The sequence below is a fragment of the Cydia strobilella genome, chromosome 1 (assembly GCF_947568885.1).
Source record: "Cydia strobilella chromosome 1, ilCydStro3.1, whole genome shotgun sequence".
Taxonomy (NCBI): Eukaryota; Metazoa; Arthropoda; class Insecta; order Lepidoptera; family Tortricidae; genus Cydia; species Cydia strobilella.
In genome coordinates this window covers 7,246,596-7,259,977 of record NC_086041.1, presented here as the reverse complement: position 1 = coordinate 7,259,977, position 13,382 = coordinate 7,246,596, and the positions used below count along the sequence as shown (strand labels likewise).

General features: G+C 37.3%; 2 protein-coding genes across 3 annotated transcripts in view; both read right to left on the bottom strand.

Annotated features, from left to right (window-relative positions):
- The window catches only part of LOC134755881 (uncharacterized), an 81,565-nt gene that overhangs the window by 14,217 nt on the left and 53,966 nt on the right, over positions 1 to 13,382 (bottom strand). For both annotated transcript variants that reach the window (XM_063692530.1, XM_063692522.1), the window contains one exon: positions 10,076 to 10,296. In XM_063692530.1, coding sequence (XP_063548600.1) covers positions 10,076 to 10,296 — 221 coding nt within the window. The remainder of the gene's footprint in view (positions 1 to 10,075; positions 10,297 to 13,382) is intronic.
- The window catches only part of LOC134755897 (annexin B9), a 75,478-nt gene that overhangs the window by 53,243 nt on the left and 8,853 nt on the right, over positions 1 to 13,382 (bottom strand). The window lies entirely within an intron of this gene.

Here is a 13,382-nt window from a genome sequence, read left to right as displayed (position 1 = left end):
TGGGCGCCGGCGCGGGCTGAGAGGTAACATTTCGATCCAGCATGTTCTTGAACTGGTAGAAGCCCATTTCCTTTACATTGCTCAGTCGGGTGCTCCGACTGATTGCCTGAGACTTCAGCTCCGAAACAGTCTTTGCTTTGATATCGTTTCGTTTATTTTGCTTCGGTTTGGTATCTACTTTTTCCATATTATCTTTTTTTAGCCTTTGCTATATACGGCGCTCTAAAAACGATTAGTTATTATAGGGGCATCAACAAAAAACCGCTATGAAACTGAAACCACATAGATTGTTACTGTATATTAGACGTTTTATACTGTCAAAATTTTACTTTTTAATCTAGTCGGCTGATGCTCCCAATAAAGAGGATGAGAATACGAAAAGGTCGGTCGTCTGTTGTTTCATATTTTCTCCACATCATAGTTAAAGCGAAAAAAAAAATACGTACGGGAACTACCCCAAAACATATTTTTGTCATTTTTAGGGTTCCGTACCCAAAGGGTAAAAACGGGACCCTATTACTAAGACTCCGCTGTCCGTCTGTCTGTCCGTCTGTCCGTCTGTCACCAGGCTGTATCTCATGAACCGTGATAGCTAGACAGTTGAAATTTTCACAGATGATGTATTTCTGTTGCCGCTATAACAACAAATACTAAAAAGTACGGAACCCTCGGTGCGCGAGTCCGACTCGCACTTGGCCGGTTTTTATTTTACCACTTTATTGGCGTGATTGATTTGTATATTTATACCCATGCCAAATTGCAGTTTTCTAAGCCGCGGACGGAAAGACGGCTAAGAGACAAACAGACAGTTGACTACGGTATCTGTAGTACGGATACCTAAAAGAAGTCATTGAGTATAGGTAATGCTATTAATTTAAAATAAAAATGCAAAAGGTTATTGGAAGAAAGGATTCAATTAGCAGTTATTGTGCATGTACATGCATTATTGTAATGCACAGCGCAGCCGAGCATCTTTTGTGATTCGCGGGAGGCTCGTTCAGCATTCAATGCGCGGGACGGCAATTTTACACCGGGAACAAGAAAATAAAGGAATGTTATGCTAGCATACCTACAGAATATAGGATTTACAGATCTCTTACTGCTCTTTAATGTATGTATATATAGAAAATAGACCATGTGAGAAGACCCGCTGTCACCACACATTATCGCTCGCATACCAATTATACAGTCTGCTGCAGAGAAAAGGTACTAAAGCTAATAGTGACTGGTACATATAAGAGCGCATCATCTGCTTAATTTATAGTTACATCCCGGTTTATTCTAAGGTTACTTAGAAGCAGCGAAAATTGATTTATGAGTTTAAATACAGGTATTGTAGCCATAAAATTGTATAGTTGTGATGGGACTATGCAGCAGTTTACGCTTACGAAAAAGTTCGAAAGCCTATGTGTTTTACTAGTTCTTGTAAACAAACACTACCTACACTAGTGGTAAGCTCAATGATGGAACCTGAAAAATAAAGTAAAATAACTTGAGTCTAGAGTCTTGTGCAAGTTAGTGAAAATTTCGCATACCTATGCTTAAATCTTTGTCCCTAAAAAAATAAAAAAAATAAAAAAAAAAAAATATATATATATATATATATATATATATATATATATATATATATATATATATATATATCTTTATTTCAGAACATTTAAAATTCCATACAATATTGTTAGTACCATCGTTATACCTATGTGTTAGTAAATACATTAAAAATAAAAACAAAACTTTTAACAATAAAATCAAAATCCAATAAATTTAAATAATTAATATGTCAGATTCAAAATAATATAGACTAGAATAATAATTAGAATGTCAAAAATTTACCATTTTCTCTTAATTTAAATTCTAAGTTTCGTTTGTTTAGGTAATATTATTAGTTTAGTATAATAGGTATAGGTACAGTATTTATGTTCTTTTATATTCACACGTCTCATTTATCATCTAAATTAAATTGACCATTGATGCCATTATTAATAATGCACTATCTAACACGGGACTTAATCGCGTATAAATACTATAAATCAACTTGAAAATTACCTGGTTATAAAATAGTTTTAGGAGCTCATCCACATGGAATCGTGAGTGTTGTGTCGGCCGAGTGCCATTCCTAGCGTGCAAAAGGTTCAAGATCAAGATGATAAACAAGACCAAGCGGGTAGCTTGGATAACTTGCGCAGGTGAAAGATGTTGATGTCAACCTTAGTCAGTCTTTCCTCGAGACCAAGGGATGTTGTACTCGAAACGCGATTGTTTAAGTCCTGTTTTACTGAATTATAATGTGTAAGAGTCATGAAAGTTTAAATCAGTGTCATTGATACCATGTTTTTGTAAGAAACAATGTTGAAGATTTGAAAAAACGAAAAAGAAATGAAAAGGTTTAATGAGGCAAAAACATTACATCAAAAAAATAAAAACTTGGTACAGTGGTCCCCAAACTAAGCCGAGCCTGTATCTTGGGAACCATAGAGAGTACATAAGTATTTAAATTTATGTTACACTTATGTCTTATTCAGTGTTATGTCTATGGTTTATTTGAGTTCACCTAGTACTTAAAGAAATAGTTATTGTAATACTAAATGCTAACATCTTTAAAATTACTAAAAGTTACTAAAAAGGCATGCAGTAAGTATAACTATATTTACAAAATAAAGATATTGTAGGGTTTAAACTTTCACGTTCTGAACACAATTAAATCACATTTAAAAACGGGTATATCGCGAACTTATTTTTCATATCTCATGCTCTGAAAGTGTGTCGTTGTTGTTCTAAAAACTGCGCAGAAAGTGATACGTTTCTGCTCTAGTGCAGAAAAGTGGTGTACTCCTCTGCGTCCCCGTCCCACGAGCAACTGGGTAGAAACAAAATGGAAAAATAGTGTCTTTATTTCCCTGCCTGGAACAATTGGTAATTGTTATAATTATACTTATCCCGCATTGAATAATTTTTAAAAATAAAAAATAAATATAAATAAAAATTAAATGATTCGGACGATAATACAATCCATATTTTGTTAGTTACAAATATACTTAAATTACTATGTTAGTACCTAAACTAAGATGTGATGTTAGTATCAAAAATGATTTAAGTAAATTGTTAAAATAAATTATTCTTGATTTCTTTTGTTGAATTGTATTTACTCGATTTCATTCACAAGGCGGGAACCAGGAGGAATACACCAAAAATATATTTTTTAAACCTTACACTTGCGTAAATGAGCAAAGGCAGAATCTTATACAGCCACAGTTAAACGTTTGTACAATATTAAATGGGGTTTTAAAGTTATTTAGCACTATATTCATGAAAATTAAACAAAATATAAGGTAAAAATTGCTTTTTTTTAAATTGAATTGTTATAGTTGGTCAAACCAAATTGGCAGTAAATAAGAACAAAAAAACTATACTCATCCTTTTTTTTTGGGTGTTAGTACTAGTGTAAGACAAAGATAGTATGATTCTCTCTGTGTATGTTTGAAATGAGACAGTCCTTTGACAAACTATATTTGATATTTAAATTCTGTAAAATACTTTTATTATGTTGGCCAAATGAGTATTAGGATGCCATTGACTATTGGGTGTTTTAGAACGAAATTAAAAAGTAAGAGAAAATCCCGCTCATTTGCATATGCATACTATAATTAACAAATCATTTTAAAATTACTGCAGTTTGTTAAAATATGTGTATTTTCGTAAATATTGCAATGTAAATGTTTTTCGCTAGGAATTATTTATTTTCACACATGTAGTGTCCGATTACAAGTAAGTCCTAAGTCCTAAGGAAAAATCATGGCCGTAGGTCTATTAGGTACTTTAATTACTGATTTTGCAAAATTGCCTTGTTTGGTTTCCTCGCATTCGATATGAAAAGTAGTGTTTAACTCGGGTGAAAGGCACCATTTCCGTCTCGGACTATTGGCGCTCTCACTGCGTTCGAGCGCCGAACTACCTCGACAGAAATGGGTGCCGTTCAACCCTTGGTTAAGAATCTACTATTGTTACAGTCCGTTAACTTTCAGAATGATATTCGTTTTTCGGGTAAAATCGGGCGTAATCGCGTAATAGAAAATGACAGTGTCTTACTGATTTAGGATTTAGTTGCAATCCAACACCCAAAGAGTGCAGTCGTCTTTTCAGCCTTAAGTTATATAGAGTAGTTAATACCACCATGACTAGTAGGTAAATATTTAATTTCATATTTTTCGGCAATTAATTTAATGGGGACTCACCTCAAAAAAGATATTTCTGTAAATGGTCAATCACGAGAAATCATATATAAATGTTATAAATCATATATAAAATATATAAATATTTTTGAAAAGAAGCGGAAACTTTTAAGAAAAGTGATAATTGTAAATATTCTAATAAAATTCAAGACCGGGTGATAGAAGTAACAGGAATTTCAAAAAATACATTAAGAAAAATATTAAGCGAAACCGACCAAAAGCCTTCATCCATGCCCATTAAAACGCCAAAGAAAAGAGGCCGAGAAAAAGGACTATGTTAAATCTGGATAGTTTTGATTACGATGTAATGTAATCTGGAGGATGGTATATGATTTCCATAATAGATTCAAAGATCTCCCGAATTTGAAAAATTGCATAATTTTACCATATGAATTGAAATATGTGACTGGTATTAACTACTCTATATAATTTCCGCCAGAAGTAGTAAATGACGGTGTGACATTCTGTTTTCAAAAAACCTCCGGACGAATTTCAAATTCTGATTCTATTTTATTTAGATTATGACAAAAAGTCAAATCGCACTACAGTCATTAATCGAATATTAAGCATAATGTCATTAAATTAGGGCTTATTTTACATTGAGACAATAGGTATCCTTAACTTTTTGCGGTAAGTTTAAAACTTTTTGTGAGTTAATAAGAAGGCAGAACAGCAGTATCACCTTCGCGTGTTACCGCCGATACCCGATATATCTTTCTAAAATCCGAAAGTAATTCTCAAGTTAACGGACTGTACCTTTATTTACCGACGTTTCGACACAGGTTTCACTGGTCGTGGTCGCGGCACTCGCGGCTAATTGATGTCGGACTATTGACAATAATTAACATTTATGTGTACCCACTACGGTTTGAAAATGTAATGTCTACCCCAAACTTTAAATACACTTTTCGTCGGGTAGTCACACAAATCTCTGTTTTGACATTTTGCTGGCACATCAATTAGCCGCGAGTGCCGCGACCACGACCAGTGAAACCTGTGTCGAAACGTCGGTAAATAAAGGTAACAAAATAAATTCGCGATAGACCCGTTTTTAAATGTGATTTAATAAATGTTGCACTAGTGCATCAAAATATGACCTTTTATTTTAATTACCTAGGTACTCGTATTAAGAGGACAGATTGTAGTAGGTAATCGATCGTGTCAAGTTCCTATTTTCCATCAAGTAATGTATGCGTCGCTGGCGTGACAGCAAATATTTGGTGGAGACCGATTAAGCAGCGACAGAAATAGTTGGAAATCGATCCATGACGCGCTTGCCATGCCTGTAGAGCCTTAAGGGGCCCACTGATTACCAGTCCGCCGGACGATATCGGCCTGTCAGTTGTTCGGAACTGTCAAATTTTTGTTCTAACTGACAGGCTGATATCGTCCGGCGGACTTATAATCAGTGGGCACCTTCAGTACAAAACACAGATCGAAATCTGAAAAGCTTTTAAAGCTTTTCGATCTGTAATAAAATTTATTTCTGTCCTCACTCAAGTTGCACTAAATAACTTATTTATTTATTTAAATTTTATTGCACAATTAAAACACGTACAAATGGCGGCAAACTCAGTACGACGGCACATTCCACATCTGTAACATCGATCGAGAGAGACCCTTTTCGGACTAATTTCAAACAATGAGAGGTATGAATAAATTATACACCGACAGTCACATTGTTGGCAACATTCTACTAATATAAGGATGGCATATGTGGTTAAGTGAACTTTGCCATTTAGTAATAAAGCACTTTGTTCGATGTGGACTAGTACATGACTATTTGACTATGTGGAGGCAGAAGTATGCACATATTTAAGTGGACTCTTATGTGTAACGCGGAAATTTTGAACCAAATACTGGGAACATGAAGTGAACGCGTCCAAAACTTGACTACAGTACTTTTAATAATTGCTTAGCAAAGTTGAATTTTTAATAAAGTAGCTAACGTACCTACCTACCTACCTAAGCCGTCATTAAGCGATAAGACCGCCTGTTATTACCTCTATTCAACTGTCTTTGTTTGTGTTTCTGTACATGTATTGTAAACTGTATATATGTATGTATTTTAAACAATATTATATTGCATTGTAAGTAGGTACATAATATACCTTTATATGTATAGTGTTTGTATTATAAGCAATAAAAACACCATGGACGCCGTGGTTCAATTATTTTTATATATTAGTTATAAAATTATGAGTAGTCTCGCACGTGTTCTCTGATGCACGGTAAATGTTTACCAAGTAAATAATTAGATAATTATTCTCTAAATCATTATTAGACAAACCATTTTATTTACACGAGTGACACAAAATTGCAGTAAAATAATTACTAATTATTCCGATTTTGTTTGTCCGACAGACGGACAGAGAAGTCTTAGTAATAGGGTCCCGTTTTTACCCTTTGGGTACGGAACCCTAATAAAAAGCAGTAACTCTAAAACCGATCTCAATCCAATGATACACTTCGCAAATAGAAGCTGTGTTGAAAATGGCAGCGAATACAGAGTATAAATTATAAAGTTCGTCCGTTTTGCTTTAGAATATTAGTCATTTATGCATGAGTATTCGACAATTGAATTGCACAGCACATATGCTAATAAACTTGGAATTAAATATTAAATCTGCGATGCGAGAGCACGCTTCGGTGATTTAGATTTCAATATTAATTTTATCAACTTAAACCAAGCTGATTTAATTGTATGAGGAACGATACCGTATATTATAAGATAAGATAAGATAAGATAATATTTATTCATTTAAAACTTATGCTAATTGGTTTTATACAATGGTAAATATACAATTTATACTTAAATACTAGTACATTCATAGATTCAGCTCAAAATAGGTACAGATCAAGTTAAAAACTTTAATACCGAACGAATTTGTATTTATACATTGTATTGTACCTATAATTACAAAGTATTTACTAATTACTTTAGTTTATTTTATGTTTAGTTTTGCACGTCTGTGAGGTGGGTCAGGCTAGGTGATTTTAATTGTTAATCCATACTATGTTTAGCTAGGTTAATAAAGTGTGCGCAGTCCATGATGGTGTTGATCTGGTCAAGGCAGCACGGAATCGTTAGATAACAACGCACGACCGACATGTGTGGATCTCCTCGGGAGAGGTCTACGATAACCAGCAGCAGTAGATGTTTTTGACTGATATGATATAATGTTGATATTCTTCTATTAGAAACTAAAGGGGTTAGTTGATCCCATAAATAAATAAGGTTTTAAGAGTCCCCGGCAAGCTCGGTTCTCCGTATACAAACGTGGTTACGGTCTCATTTTAAAACGACTAGCTAGATTGCACAGAAACTTTGTAGTTACAATAGGATAAGGTATGTATATCTAGGTCTGTATTTAGTTTATGTACTGTCCGGGCGCACATTCCGTGCATTCGGAGGTCGAGGAAGTGGGAGGGTGTGCGCCGTGCCCGTACGTCGCATGAAGAGTTGTGCCGTTCCCGGTAACATTACCCATTTAGTATGGGGAATGTTACCGAGCGAGAAATTTCCCCATACAAAATGGGGAATGTTACCGGGAACGGCACAACTCTAGTCGCATCACACCCCGCACTCGCCCGGAACCAGTGTTGGCAACGATAAGAATGCAAGTTTATCGAGTGTAAATTTGCTTGTAGCAACACTAGCCCAAATCTAGATTGTACTCTAATTTCAATTGTAGAGTTTACTGTTCCGTGCACGGAATTCGCGCGCGGACAGTAGCTTCAGATACAATAGTAAAAAAATATAAAGCGAATTTAAGTTTTTCATAAAAAACTTGTTTTTGCTCTATTTTGTTTGTTTTATATACTAGAGCTATATAAACTAATTACAGACCTAGATATTGCATATATTGTATGTACAAAGTTTCATTACAATCCAACACGTAGTTTTAAAATGAGAAGGAAACTCCGTTTGTTTGTATGGGAAGGTGAAATTCGGCCGAGCTTGACGGGGACTGTTAATAGCCCAAAAAATATTAGAATATTCATATTAATTCGTGAGACCATTCGACTGCCATTAAAAATAAGTATGTGTTCAACCATCACGTTAAATCGACATCGAAGTTCGACTAGTCCCGAAGTTCGTGCATTAGCTATTTAACAATATAAAAGCAGGCTTCCCCGACCGTGTGATGTCTTTACAAGCACCTCTTACGTGCGTACGTGGGTACAATTACTTCGTAATTCACGAAAGTAATTTCCACACGAAATTTTCACGGAATTATTATATTTTTCCCGACAAAGTTTTGAATGAGTAAGCGAGGTCTCCCAACAAGTTACGCCGTTGATTTGAAATATGGGGCAACGAAAGATGTGAATAGTAATACAAAGAACATTGCAAATCAAAAATGGTGGTTTCCCGCGGCGTCGTATTATATTTTCTCCAACTTTTGCTTTTGTTGTAATTATGACAACAATGATCCCATAATGTTAAGGAAGTATAAATGTGTCCTAAGTTATCCTGTTGCGCGAGGGACCTTTAAGGCCTGTCCAGACGGGGACAATTTTTTGCCAATCAGGTTAAATTGTCCGATCAAATCAGGCCGTGCGAACGCAACGCTAATTTGGCTCGCCGAATTCGACCGCCGATTATGACCGATATTACCGATAAAATGGGGTGCGGACGCAAGAATACCAACTTATAACTAGTATTCGCGTTTGGGGGCGTTTTTAATTTAGAGCGCTCACATATCACATCACATTTATAAATTTAAAATTGGTGAAGTGGCCAAATTGGCGTTTGCGTCCGCACCACCTGATTTGATCGGAAAATTTAATAAAATTGGCGAGAAATTGTTTCCGCGCGGACAGGCCTTTATGTGACGCTATACAGCTTTTGTAGAAAAATGTAAATGAGTCTCATATCATTTTAACAGTATCTTCTAAAATTATTTTATGCTCAACGTTCCCTTTGCGGACAACAATACTAATAACTAAACCGGACAAGTGTGAGTCGGACTCGTCCACCGAGGGTTCTGTACTTTTTAGTATTTGTTGTTATAGCGGCAATATAAATACATCACCACTCTACTGGGAATTAATAGCAATGCTCCAAGATATTTTAGTTCATTCGATGTGACCTTTTGCTAGCTTCCAATCTAGGCTGCCCCATTTTGTTATTATGAGGTGTCATAAAAAAAAAGCAACACAGTGGATGACCCATTTTGTGTGCAATTTGCTACACAAGAGACTGACGAATTCGCCTCGTACCTAAGTATACAGTAAATGGAAACATTCGTCTTCGATTATTAGTTTTGGCTGGGATTGGGAGATTTATTACTTGAAGCATCTGGTGTTGTTACTTAGAGTGATTTTGATGGTTTTAGGAGTTATTTGTATGTTAATTATTCAAGCAAAATAACAAACGTTTGAAATGCGATTTCCTTTTAATGTTAAATCTTTCGAAATACTTTAATCCCATTGGTTGGTAGTAAATATATACGTGTAGGTACATCCTTGCCGACGTAGGCATGTGTGTTGAGTTAGTAATTAACTTCCGTAGTAAAAATACATACACAACGAAGATCGAAAAATAGCTGACATAATTATTTAGTTATGCTAGATAATATTGCAGATATGACTCCTGAGTGCGGTGCGTAGCAAACATGCCAATCGTTTAAGCTCCGTAGCCAACGAAACGCAACGGTCACAGTCGCACTAATATGGAAGAGTGTTAGAGACACAAAGCGTTTCTTTGTCGTGGCGCAAGCGATTGTCACCTTGGCTAGGTACCCTGTTCGAAATATATGTACGACATTTGATATTGTCTCGGTCTCATGACCCTTATACATGACATTTCGATAGGTTTAGAAAACATATATACGTACTCCATACATGCACGCTCCAGCCGCGGTGTTCCCCCTCCTCTTGGTCATGGTTGGCCGCAGCCTGCATCTGGTCCTCCGGCACCTCAGCTTCGGGCAGCGTCCTCCACCGCTTCAGCAACTCCTTGGTTTTGTCTTTGGTCTTGTCGCACGCCTGCTTCCAATTCGTAAAGTACTTCCGAGAGACTTTTGGACTAGTAATCGACGACTGTTTTGAATCTTGTCTGTGAACAATAAAAACCAACAATCTCAGAAAGAGCGCTGTTGTATTAGAAATGGAACCAGGAATGATTACAGAACTGTATTCGCTTCGATCCATTACCGAAGTGAAATAGCAGTTTGAAACTTTAAATTGAACAATTTAAAGTTGCGTTAAGCACGATATCGGAAACTGGAGGTCGTCATTGTTTTTCGTGTCGTCTCGTCGGTCCACGTCGTTGGATCTCATAGTATTATACCAAGAATATGTAAAGAGCACAATTTATTATTTTAATTCAATAGGGTAAACTTATTGAAAATGTCACATAACCAATATAAAACTTATTTGCACAAACTCAAGTCCAATTGTTAGTTTTCCAATAATGTACCTATCAATATTTTCATAATTTTAAATTCGTTAAACATTTCTTTCAAAATATCTTTGCAGTTTGTTAATTAACGTAGATTTGCGATTTTCTAGCCAATTAATATATGTAATGTAATGTAACTTTAGTGATTAAATTTACTGCTTATAATGGAAGCAAGAATTGGTTTGTAAACTACTTAGTTTAAGACTTATGTAAGCAATTACTTTCATATGCATGTTGTGTTTGCCTGTTCTTCTTCTTCCTACCCTTATCCCACGTTATGTGGGGTCGGCACAACATGTTTTTCTCTTCCATTCTCCTCTATCTTTCGTCACCTCAGCACTCACTCCTTTCTTTCTCATATCCTCTTTTACACAATCCATCCATCGCTTTTTGGGTCTACCATACGCTCTCCGTCCATCAACATTCATCCCTAACATTCTTTTGCCTATATGGCATTCATCCCTCCTCATCACATGCCCATACCACGCTAACCTACTACTTCTTATCTTCTCCGTTACTGGTGCTACTTTCAAACTTCCCCTAATATACTCATTCTTAATCCGATCCTTCCTCGTCACTCCACACATCCATCTCAACATTCTCATTTCCGCTGCGTGCACTCTTCTTTCATCCGTCACTTTCGTCGCCCAGCATTCTGATCCATACATTACAACAGGTCTCACGATCGTCCTGTAAATTTTCCCCTTAAGTTTAAGAGGCATTCGTGGATCGCAAGTTGTTCCAGAGACCTGTCGCCATTTCATCCATCCCGCATTTATTCTATTTTTCACGTCACGGTCGATGCGTCCGTCGCTCTGGATCAATGACCCAAGGTACCGGAAGTCGGAGCAGACTGGTAGGGATACACCATCTAAGGCAATATGGGAAAAACTGGTTAGACCACCGAAATCGCAGAACATGTGCTCCGTTTTGGTTCTGCTTATTTTCAGTCCCACACTTTCCAGCTTTTCTTGCCATTTTACCAGCCTGCTCTGGACCTCAAGTGCATTATCTCCGACAAGAACAATGTCATCGGCAAACAGCATACACCAGGGTGCCTCCTCCTGTATGTTCGATGTCAGAGCATCCATAACCAGGAGGAACAAATACGGACTTAAAGCCGATCCCTGGTGTAAACCTACCGCCACATTGAACTTGTCGGTTACTCCAGCTTCGGACCTGACGTGAGTACTGGCTCTATCATACATCGCCTGAACAAGCCGCACATACTTCTCTGGCATTCCTTTCTCTCTCATAGACCACCACAGAACCTTACGGGGGACTCTATCGTATGCCTTTTCCAGGTCCACGAACACCATGTGCAAGTTCTTTTGCGCAAGTCTGTATTTTTCGCACAGTTGGCGAAGTGCAAATATGGCGTCCGTAGCTCCCCGTGTTGCATGTTGTGTTTGCCTGTTATTAGGTGAATACTCGCGCAACTTGTTTTTATTGTCACGTTTTCAATAAGTTTAAATATGTTGGCAAACCTTAATAAAATAAAATAAAATTCTTCAATTTGCTAAATCGAAATATTCCTATTACGTTATTGTAGCGCTCTGGCGGTGGCGGCGCAGTTGGCGATGCAGCTGTGTTGCGTTTTAGATTTATAATATTAACTCCGTATTGCAAACTTGTCGGAATTTTAACTATCTGCGTCGCACGTTGATCGTTTAAATTTTGTTAATTACTTATTTATTGTATATTTTATACAATCGTGATATAATAGAGAGCTTGTCAGTCGAGTACCGTGTTTAAGCAACGAAGCTTGCTGAGTTGCTTAAGTAAGGTACGAGATTGAAAAGCTTGATTATATTACTATTGTATACAATACTTTTTCTACGAGACAAAAAAAATATTTTAAACTAGTAGAATCATATAGGTAAACAAATCACAAGTATACAGCTAAGATACGCGAGCTGCTGCAGCCCGCGATACCTTCATATTCGTACGCGCCCAGGCCGCCGGGCTCGGCGCCCCCGGCGGGTTGGTCAACGACACCTCGTAACTCATGAGGCCCTGGTACCTGCTCCTTGCTAAATTCAATTTTAAGACAGATTTTTTCTCGATTTTGGCCACCGTAGCCTATAAAGACTAACAAGCAACTCTAAGCGGTTTTCGTAGGGTATGATGTTGCTATATGAAGGGTGTCACATGCGCGTTTCTGAATTATGGAACAATTGTTTCTACTACAACATAAAATAAAATGTTTTTGCATTGAATCGAGTCTCCTTAAACAAGAAATATTTTATCGAGCTATCGGGTGGGTGTCAAAGTTGTGTAGACCGCGCTCGGTCTACCCTTATTCGTGCGCGTCGGCTACGTTCTATCGGGAGTCGTGGAAATTAAGGGGAGAGAGAGGGGGACACAGATAGGCTACTTGCGCGACATGTTTTGGAGAGCCTAGGTCTCCATTTTCAAGCATTAATTAACAGTGCCTGAGTGAGTAGCGGTCACGACAGGTGGGCGTCACGTACTGCGGCGCGCCGACATAACCTTGAGGGAGGTCTTGCGCTGTTGTTGTAGGCGGGCGCGGTGGTGGGTTTGGATCACCCAGCACTTGTAGCGATGAACAACACGAACTCACTATGTCCGCTGCACTGTCACAACACGCACCGGAGTTTCGTCCCTGGATTACAGGGTTCCATGTTGGCGCCACAGCCCAGCCGACATGTCTCGGTTGAAATTAGGGCGCCGCCCAATCTCGATCGCTTCACGTATTTTGTATTTTTTTTTGTATTGCA